Source organism: Podarcis erhardii (assembly GCF_964252035.2).
Source record: "Podarcis erhardii genome assembly, chromosome: 2".
NCBI classification, from domain to species: Eukaryota; Metazoa; Chordata; class Lepidosauria; order Squamata; family Lacertidae; genus Podarcis; species Podarcis erhardii.
This window is the reverse complement of record NC_138498.1, coordinates 119,321,362-119,332,127: the sequence shown is the minus strand read 5'-3', so window position 1 is coordinate 119,332,127 and position 10,766 is coordinate 119,321,362. Positions and strand designations below refer to the sequence as shown.

General features: G+C 45.8%; 2 protein-coding genes across 2 annotated transcripts in view; both read left to right on the top strand.

The window, feature by feature from the left end:
• Positions 1-256: 256 nt before the first annotated feature.
• LOC309337091 (uncharacterized protein) lies at positions 257-1,976 on the top strand. Its single transcript, XM_081853774.1, has 2 exons — positions 257-582; positions 690-1,976. The coding sequence occupies exon 2, from the start codon at positions 780-782 to the stop codon at positions 1,821-1,823; it is 1,044 nt and encodes a 347-aa protein (XP_081709900.1). The 5' UTR covers positions 257-582; positions 690-779; the 3' UTR covers positions 1,824-1,976.
• A 6,444-nt stretch (positions 1,977-8,420) lies between these two features.
• Positions 8,421-10,766, top strand: part of LOC309336636 (uncharacterized protein) — a 36,748-nt gene continuing 34,402 nt past the window's right edge. The window contains exon 1 of the mRNA XM_081852709.1: positions 8,421-9,200. Coding sequence (XP_081708835.1) covers positions 8,555-9,200 — 646 coding nt within the window. The 5' untranslated portion in view covers positions 8,421-8,554. The remainder of the gene's footprint in view (positions 9,201-10,766) is intronic.

The following is a 10,766-nucleotide window of genomic DNA, read 5'->3' as shown; positions in this document are numbered from 1 at the left end:
AGCCCTGCCCCGCATTCTGAAGCAAGCGGCAGATAACGGACGATCTGTGGGTCATGGCCTGTCCCCCCTTACGCTGGGGTGTCAGCAGAGATCATTACTGCCATATCAACCCTTATGACCTGCACAGTTATAAGGAAAGAAGCCATTTCCCAGGGCCAGGAAACCGGAATTCCAAGGGGTTGGTTTGTTTAAGGCAGAGCTGCAACCCAGAGTCCACAAAGGAAAGGGAAAGGGGGACAAGATATGTATTAGGGCTTCTGCAGGTGGAGGTTGTGACATGTCCTGGAGCAAATATCAAAAGAGTCTTAGGAGGAAGGAAGCTGCTCAATGGTAGAGTGCCTGCCTTGCATTGCAGAAGGTGGCAAGTTCAATCCCCAGTATCTCCATGTAGGGCTTCGGAGAGGCTTCCTGTATGAAACACTGGAGAGCTGCTGCCAGTCAGTGTAGACAGTATGGAGCTAAGTGGCCAAAGTTACTATTCTCTTGTGTATATGAGGGTCATGAAGGAAAAGAATCATTTGTGAGCTATTTTCCTAAAACAGTAAGATGGAGAGTGTCTAGTGTGCATATGGGGCACACAATGTATACTTTAAAGGCTGAGCTGAAAAGGATACTTCTTATGTTTCTAATTCTCTGCATCTCCTGTTTCTCAAGATGCCTTGTTTCAAACAATCTACTTTCCTATATAGGCAAAGGGAAAGTGGCAGCCAGTAAATGAAGCAGAAGACGCCCGTGCCTACGAAGAAGGTTGCAAGGAGCCCAGTTGGACCACAGCCAGGATGATGATGTTTGATACTTGCAAGGAACCAGACCTGTGCATTGTCTACGGGGAACCCATCAGGCAAAAGCCCATCTTCCATAAGAGAACGGGGGGTCAGCAGAAAGTCCACCCAGTTGAGGAGGAGGATGTACCCCTTTTTTATGGAGGAAGTTGCAGAGCCTCCTGGAAAATCACAGTACAGACGATTCCTGGTGCTGCTAAGGAGCAGGATGTGTGCATTGTAGGTGAGGAAAACATCTGGCACTACCCCAAAACCAGCGAGAGAAAGGCATGTTTGCAGAAAATCAGCTCAGGGGAGGGTCCAGTTTACAGCAAAGGAGACTCCAGTGTCCCAAGTAAAACTCCAGCCCAGACCGTTGTTGATGCCACAGCCAGGATGATGATGCTTGATACTTCTAGGGAGCCAGACCTGTGCATTGTCTATGGGGAACCCATCAGGCCAAAGCCCATCATCCATAAGAGAACTGAGGGTCAGCAGGAAGCCCACCAAGTCGAGGAGGAGGAGGTACCCCTTCCTCAGGGAGGATGTTGCAGATCCCCCTGGGAAATCAAGGTGGTGACAGTTCCTGGCACTGCTAAGGAGCAGGACGTGTGCATTGTGGGTGAGGAAAACATCTGGCAGAACCCCAACATCTGTGAGAGAAAAGCGTGTTTGCAGGAAACCCACTCAGTAGAGAATCCCGTTCACAGCAAACTAGACTCCAGTGTCCCCAGTGAACCTCCAGCCCAGACTGTTGTCGATGCTGCTAGGGGACAAGACATCTGCATTGTGTATGAGCAAGGTGTCCTACAAAAGCCCACCATTCATATCAGAATTGGGTATCCTGAGGAAACACAACCAGGGAAGGATGTAGTTAAGCCTGTTGCTGGTGGAGAAGATTCGAAAGGCCCCAATGAATCTACTTTCCAAGCCGTTCTTAATGCTACCAAGGAACAAGACTCCTGCATTGCGTATGAGGTAATGGTTAGTCAGGAGCCCATTTTTCAAGGAACAGCCCCCAGTGAAGCCACAGCTCAGAGAGGTATGGATACTGGTAAGTGATGGGACTCCTTGGTAATGCATATAGGGGAGGGAGGTCCCAGGCAGAATTGCTTCTTAGCTTCAGGTCTTAATGACAAGCACACAAGGCTATTTTTGAGGTCATCCCATGCTACACCAACTTACAGTAGACCCACTAAAAGTAATGGACATAGAACCCACCCACTCTATTTAGGTTTTGTTTGCTTGAGAAACTGTACTGCTCTTAAGTTGTATATATTTATATATAAGCCTAGTGCAGAATTTTTTTAATTTCGCTTTGTACTTTTGTTGTTTTTTTGTTGTTCACAACTACTTTCCCTATGTTCGTAGTCTGCTACTTTTGCTGTACTGTCTGCTCTTGAGCATTAGAAAAGTTTCTGTGCATCAAGAATTAGAAATCTTGATCTAACCTCGTGATGGACGAACAATATAGCTATGCTTCCTAAAGCCAATGTAAACTTCCACCTGCAGACTGAGAAAATATTTGCTCTCGAGAGTAAAATCTCTACACGTATAAACTTGCTGGTGAATCTGGTGCAATGGCAAAACCTGACTAAGGATCTTGAGCAGAGTGGAAAGAAAGTTCGCCCATGATGGCAACATACTACCCGCTTAGACAGCAATGGTCCAAAAGTGTATCAAAAAGACAAAATATATTACATTGAATGTCTCAGTTTCCATCTCTCTCTCTGACATCCATGTTTTTCTTCTCTCTAATCCTGCAGGTGTTTTGCAGTGGAGACAGAACAAAAGGAAAACTTTGAAAAAAGCACGAGATGAGATGATGGAGCAGAACCTCCTGAGTCACGATGGACCAAGGAGGAAAAAGAGAAGCCACAGAAAACGGAAGACAGACAAATCCATCGTTCCTCAAAGTGGCTTCTTCACTGAGCAAGGAGAACAAGCAGAAAACAGAGGTGCTTTGAGAACATCCACAAAGGAGAAAACAATTCAAAGGGCAGAGTCTGGAGAAATAAGCAGTGGGAGCAGAAACAATGGAAACAGCCCCACATGCCCTACAGAGGTGAAGCGATTTACTTGTTTGGAGTGTGGCAGGAGCTTCAGGAATCAGAAGCAGTTTGCTGCCCATCAGAAGATTCACACAGGACAGAAATCACATAAATGTGCAGACTGTGGAAAAAGCTTCCGCAAGAAATGGAACCTTAAAGTACATAAAAGAACCCACACAGGGGAGAAGCCTTTCAAATGCTCAAAGTGTGAGAAAAGCTTCACTGACAGCTCAAACTTTACTAGACATCAAAGAACTCACACAGGGGAGAAGCCCTACAAATGTTCAGTGTGTGGGAAACATTTCGCACATATCTCAAACCTTAAAGTACATGAAAGAACTCACACAAGAGTGAAACTGTATGAGTGTGAACAATGTGGAAAGAGCTTCACCCGTAAATCAGACCTCAAGAGGCATCAAAAGCACCACACAAGGGAGACGCCCAACCAGGGTTCAAATCTCAGTGAGCGTTTAGATGATGAATCGAGACCTCATGAAGGTGAGAATGCACAACAGATGGAAACCATGTAACTTCCTCAACTATCCTAAGAAAGTTGCATCCACACAATATATTTAAAGCTTCCCCCTAAAGAATACTGGGAACTTAATGGTGTTCGTAAAGGTGTCTGGAATTTAGACCTATGAGGTTGAAACTACTGTTTCCAGAATTCTTTTGAGAAAGCCATATAATAGCTACAAAGAAGCTGTAAAGGTTTGGTGCGGATGTGACCTCAGTCCCAGCATCCATCTCTTGGGCATCGAAGGAGCTACCCAGAGGCCACATCCCCCCTGAATCTCCCAATACACACACATAATCCATGCTTTGGGAGGGTTCTTGAGTCTTTTAAGTGGCTAAAATACATTGCCTCAGGTTTTGTGTCCATTCTTTGTGTAGATTCCATGTGATAGTTGTGTGTCTCTGTGTGTGTGTGTGTGTGTGTGTGTGTGTGTGTGTGTGTGTGTGTAGTTGCTTTATTGTAATCAGTTAGGCTATGAAAATTGCTCTTGGGAGAATCTAGAGAAAACTCAGCTCTTTCCTTGGCCAGAGCACAGTCAACCAGCACCTCTCTCTCTTGACATTGGGAATTTCTCTTGGCACCGCAATAAATGTCAGGGCTCTTCTGTTCATCCGGCTGAATTAACCATGTTGGGGATAATTTAGGCTCTTGAAACCAAAGAGAAGGATTGACCCAAGGAAGGAAGGGAAGGTTGAAAGGCTTCAGAGGCTTCCCTGTTGGAAATGCAAAATAGGCAAAGTAGCTGCTTCTGCTTTCTAGATTTGTTTTGCGACTACCGATCCTGAATAATAAAGTTGTGTAAATATTATGCTTTGTGCTGTTCTGTTTTCCTCAGAACAAAAATGGATGCAGCTTTCCAGTTTAGATTGCAGTTTCCAGCACACTCATCCCCCATTCACACCATGCAGTAAAAGCAATGGGATACCACTTTAAACAGTCATGGCTTCCCCCAAGGAAGTCTGGGAGCTGAAGGTTGTTAAGAGTGCTGAGATGGATTAGAGGAGACCGGCTATTCTTCTCACAGAGCTACGGTTTCCAGCATTACTGGGGGAGAGGAACTGATGGTTAAACCACTTTGCCCTAGATGCTCAAAGAACCCTAAAAGATTGGTGAATTGCAGAAGACAAGTTGCCTTTTATTCAGTAACACTCGGTCCTCTGTATATATGAAGACTTTATTAACCATAAATCAGTGGCCGCACCTGTAACTGAAACTGTGACAGACAGAATGTGAAGCTTCACTAAAGTTATATTTCCCTTTGAGAAATAGCTTAACCTGTTGAAATTCTGCCTGCTACACAGCTGTTAAAGGCACAAGAATCAGAATAAGTACACTCAAAGGAAGGGAGAAGCAGCTTTTGAGGACTCGGGGGATTCCTATTGCCTGGTATCTAAACCACTCACAAATCGCTCACAGCTCTGCATTCACTCATTGGCTGAAAAGCTGGTGCCTAGAAATAAGGAAGGAAGGTACCATCCCAGGGAAGAGCATTCCAGGAGTGAAGAGGCACCTCAGGAAAGGCCGGTTCTCAGGTTCCCTAAATGGGACTGCTGTCAATAGCCCCCATTTTTGCAACACCCTCTTACAGCCCAATTGATAAAACAAGGACCAGAGTGTGGCCGGCCACATGCCTCGGGCAGTGACATGTGGGGACAGACCCACGGTCATCATGACATCCACAGCCAGTTGCCTTGGTGCTGATGGTTGGAAAATGCCCTGGGGGTGCCTGCAAGGCCCCCGAAATCTGAGCGTCCTCCGGTACGCACAGCTCTGGAAAAGGTATCTCCCTTGCGTGGTGAGTTCCCACCTCCCACCAGTGGTAAATAACGACACAAGACACCATAATTCAGGTTAATGGGCTAAAATTGGCCACAACTTTATTGCTAATACTGTAGGTAAGAGCGGTATTGACTTAGGCACTGGTCCTATCCATCTATCCGGCTTCAGCCTGATGGCTTGAAGACCGGCAAGGGTTAACACCAGCAAGGGGGGGGGTGCCCTCTGGGCATAACCCGGCCTCCCTCACCTCCCCCTACCCTGAACCACTGTGATGGGGGACCCTGCTATTCTTCCCAGCTCTTCTCCTTCCAGACACATCTCCACTCCCTCAATAATAACAAAGAACAACCAAACACACACAAATGTAAAACAGTTAAAACCATTGGAGCAGCAGGACTGTCTCCAGCTGCCTGAGCCCAAATAACCCTCCCCAAACCCAGACATTTCCTTAAAGTCTGCCCAGGTGGGCATGTTGCGCCCGCAAAGAGGACATGTCCAGGTTTTCCCAGACATATGGCAACCCTACAATGTATAAAATTCATTGCTACAAAAGGTTTGATGCACAAGAATACTATTATGTTCAGGACTCCTCAACTTCTGAACACCAGATTCTGGGTCTTCTACGTCCAGTAACTGGTCTTCCTAGAGCTATCCAATTGGCCACTATAGAAAATAGAATGCTGGACTAGCTTATGGTCAAGCTAACATTATCAAGGTCAAAATCTTTTTTTAAGAAAACCACAAAAGTTGATGTTATTATATTGACAGTATGTGAAACCAGGCCACAATTTAAACAAAAAAAAAAACAAGAAAGCTATAACTCAAAGTGCAGAGGGGGGGGAGAGGGAATTTCTGTCTTTCTCTCTGCTGTTTAGTTTTTCTTTTCAGATCACACTTCCCCCCTGCCATAGTTTGTTTTTCTGTGAACTCCAATTCCCAGCAGCCTTTGCACTTCCCACATAAATGATCAACACCTGGATCCATTTAGTTGAGCAAACACCCAAGTGGGACAGTGAAGGGGCTTGAGATGAAGAAGAAAGTCTGTGAATTCACCAGTGTCTACCAGAAGGGGTGAGCTGGAGCCTACCAAGAACTCAAGAGAAGACATGCTGAGATTGGGTAGAAATTTCTGAACTGGGGGTCCCTGTTTTTCCCCTCTTTCTTCTCCTTTGTGGCATTTGAAATGCAGACTTGATCTCACAAGGGGCTGCTGCTCTGGGTCTCAAATGTAGACCTGCCTTATTCCTAAGAGGACCTGGGTGAGTCAAAGGAGGCTGGCATTCCTCTGGAGGAATGAGAAAGTGACAACAAGGGGCTCCCCAGTTTTGTGGGAGGAGGAATATGGTCAGCAAGGAGGAATGCAAGAGAGGGAATTCTCCCCGTGGATGGGTAAACAGGGGTGGGGTCTTGGCTTTTGCATCAATTAAATATTTCACTAAGGGGCAGTGTCCATGTAGGAGCATGGTTGCTTAAGGGAGAGTCCTTGGGGAGCTGCAACCCAGAGTCAATATCAGAAGGGGACAGAGGGACAGGGTGTATATAAGGGCTTCTGCAGATGGAGGATGCTACATTTCAGGAGCAAAAATGCTGCATTTCGTAGAACAAAGATCAACAAGGTCTTAGAGGGAAGGAATGCAGTTCAGTGGGAGAGGACCTGCTTTGCCTTGCAGATGGTTGCAGGTTCAATCCCCAGTATCTCCATGTAGGGCTTGGGAGAGGCTTCCCATATGAAACACTGGAGAGCTGCTGCCAGTCAGTGTAGACAGTACTGAGCTAAGTGGCCAAAGATACAATTCTCTTCTCTTCCCTTTTTTCCATCAAATATCTGCAGCCCCCCCCCCCCAGTAGGGAAGGCCGATTTTTTTTCCTTCCTTCCTTTGCAACAGCCGTCTCCATTTTTCCACCCCTCAGCCTGAACCACTTTCATATCTGATCTTATTTTGCCAGTTCTAATTGGGGCTCTCTGCTGGGGACTGCGCAGCCATGTATCCAACTAATAATTACAGTTCCTCCTGCAATTCCTTTAGATAATTGATTCTTTCTTGGTGAGGTTCGCCATATCATGAAAGAGCAAATAGAAAGAATGTACAAAAACGGCTGCCGCTCACCTCATAAATCAAAGCACAAAGATGAGAGTGCTTTTGAAGTCCAAACCTTGGCATCCAGTGATTGGTTAGTTTAGCAGATCTTTTCCATCTCTTTCTTTCTAGAACACGCCTGTTTCTTAGTCCGAATTTAATAATTTTTAAAAACAGGGATCTCCTGGCTCATGCTGACAGGCTTTGGAGAATTCCCAGTTCACGCAGTGCACACCCAGCAGCCCTGCCCCGCATTCTGAAGTGAGCGGCAGATAACGGACCATCTGTGGGTCATGGCCTGTCCCCCCTTACGCTGGGGTGTCAGCAGAGATCATTACTGCCATATCAACCCTTATAACCTGCACAGTTATAAGGAAAGAAGCCATTTCCCAGGGCCAGGAAACCGGAATTCCAAGGGGTTGGTTTGTTTAAGGCAGAGCTGCAACCCAGAGTCCACAAAGGAAAGGAAAAGGGGGACAAGATATGTATTAGGGCTTCTGCAGGTGGAGGTTGTGACATGTCCTGGAGCAAATATCAAAAGAGTCTTAGGAGGAAGGAAGCTGCTCAATGGTAGAGTGCCTGCCTTGCATTGCAGAAGGTGGCAAGTTCAATCCCCAGTATCTCCATGTAGGGCTTCGGAGAGGCTTCCTGTATGAAACACTGGAGAGCTGCTGCCAGTCAGTGTAGACAGTATGGAGCTAAGTGGCCAAAGTTACTATTCTCTTGTGTATATGAGGGTCATGAAGGAAAAGAATCATTTGTGAGCTATTTTCCTAAAACAGTAAGATGGAGAGTGTCTAGTGTGCATATGGGGCACACAATGTATACTTTAAAGGCTGAGCTGAAAAGGATACTTCTTATGTTTCTAATTCTCTGCATCTCCTGTTTCTCAAGATGCCTTGTTTCAAACAATCTACTTTCCTATATAGGAAAGACGCCCGTGCCTACGAAGAAGGTTGCAAGGAGCCCAGTTGGACCACAGCCAGGATGATGATGTTTGATACTTGCAAGGAACCAGACCTGTGCATTGTCTACGGGGAACCCATCAGGCAAAAGCCCATCTTCCATAAGAGAACGGGGGGTCAGCAGAAAGTCCACCCAGTTGAGGAGGAGGATGTACCCCTTTTTTATGGAGGAAGTTGCAGAGCCTCCTGGAAAATCACAGTACAGACGATTCCTGGTGCTGCTAAGAAGCAGAAGGATGTGTGCATTGTAGATGAGGAAAACATCTGGCACTACCCCAAAACCAGCGAGAGAAAGGCATGTTTGCCGAAAATCAGCTCAGGGGAGGGTCCAGTTTACAGCAAAGGAGACTCCAGTGTCCAAAGTAAAACTCCAGCCCAGACCGTTGTTGATGCCACAGCCAGGATGATGATGTTTGATACTTCTAGGGAGCCAGACCTGTGCATTGTCTATGGGGAACCCATCAGGCCAAAGCCCATCATCCATAAGAGAACTGAGGGTCAGCAGGAAGCCCACCAAGTCGAGGAGGAGGAGGTACCCCTTCCTCAGGGAGGATGTTGCAGATCCCCCTGGGAAATCAAGGTGGTGACAGTTCCTGGCACTGCTAAGGAGCAGGACGTGTGCATTGTGGGTGAGGAAAACATCTGGCAGAACCCCAACATCTGTGAGAGAAAAGCGTGTTTGCAGGAAACCCACTCAGTAGAGAGTCCCGTTCACAGCAAACTAGACTCCAGTGTCCCCAGTGAACCTCCAGCCCAGACTGTTGTCGATGCTGCTAGGGGACAAGACATCTGCATTGTGTATGAGCAAGGTGTCCTACAAAAGCCCACCATTCATATCAGAATTGGGTATCCTGAGGAAACACAACCAGGGAAGGATGTAGTTAAGCCTGTTGCTGGTGGAGAAGATTGGAAAGGCCCCAATGAATCTACTTTCCAAGCCGTTCTTAATGCTACCAAGGAACAAGACTCCTGCATTGCGTATGAGGTAATGGTTAGTCAGGAGCCCATTTTTCAAGGAACAGCCCCCAGTGAAGCCACAGCTCAGAGAGGTATGGATACTGGTAAGTGATGGGACTCCTTGGTAATGCATATAGGGGAGGGAGGTCCCAGGCAGAATTGCTTCTTAGCTTCAGGTCTTAATGACAAGCACACAAGGCTATTTTTGAGGTCATCCCATGCTACACCAGCTTACAGTAGACCCACTAAAAGTAATGGACACAGAACCCACCCACTCTATTTAGGTTTTGTTTGCTTGAGAAACTGTACTGCTCTTAAGTTGTATATATTTATATATAAGCCTAGTGCAGAAATTTTTCAATTTCGCTTTGTACTTTTGTTGTTTTTTTGTTGTTCACAACTACTTTCCCTATGTTCATAGTCTGCTACTTTTGCTGTACTGTCTGCTCTTGAGCATTAGAAAAGTTTCTGTGCATCAAGAATTAGAAATCTTGATCTAACCTTGTGATGGACGAACAATATAGCTATGCTTCCTAAAGCCAATGTAAACTTCCACCTGCAGACTGAGAAAATATTTGCTCTCGAGAGTAAAATCTCTACAGGTAGAAACTTGCTGGTGAATCTGACGCAATGGCAAAACCTGACTAAGGATCTTGAGCAGAGTGGAAAGAAAGTTCGCCCATGATGGCAACATACTACCCGCTTAGACAGCAATGGTCCAAAAGTGTATCAAAAAGACAAAACATATTACATTGAATGTCTCAGTTTCCATCTCTCTCTCTGACATCCATGTTTTTCTTCTCTCTTATCCAGCAGGTGTTGTGCAGTGGAGCGAGAGCAGAAGGAAATCTTCAAAAAAAGCACAAGATGAGATGATGGAGCAGAACCTCCTGAGTCACGATGGACCAACGAGGGAAAAGAGAAGCCACAGAAAACGGAAGACAGACAAATCCATCGTTTCTCAAAGTGGCTTCTTCACTGAGCAAGGAGACCAACAAGAAAACAGAGACTCTTTGAAAGTGTCTACAGAGGAGAAAACAATTCAAAGGGCAGAGTCTGGAGGAATAAGCAGTGGGAGCAGAAACAATGGAAACAGCCCCACATGCCCTACAGAGGTGAAGCAACTTACTTGTTTGGAGTGTGGCAGGAGCTTCAGGAATCAGAAGCAGTTTGCTGCCCATCAGAAGATTCACACAGGACAGAAATCACATAAATGTGCAGACTGTGGAAAAAGCTTCTGCAAGAAATGGAACCTTAAAGTACATAAAAGAACCCACACAGGGGAGAAGCTTTTCAAATGTTCAAAGTGTGAGAAAAGCTTCACTGACAGCTCAAACTTTACTAGACATCAAAGAACTCACACAGGGGAGAAGCCCTACAAATGTTCTGTGTGTGGGAAACATTTCGCACATATCTCAAACCTTAAAGTACATGAAAGAACTCACACAAGAGTGAAACTGTATGAGTGTGAACAATGTGGAAAGAGCTTCACCCGTAAATCAGACCTCAAGAGGCATCAAAAGCACCACACAAGGGAGACGCCCAACCAGGGTTCAAATCTCAGTGAGCGTTTAGATGATGAATCGAGACCTCATGAAGGTGAGAATGCACAACAGATGGAAACCATGTAACTTCCTCAACTATCCTAAGTTGAGCAT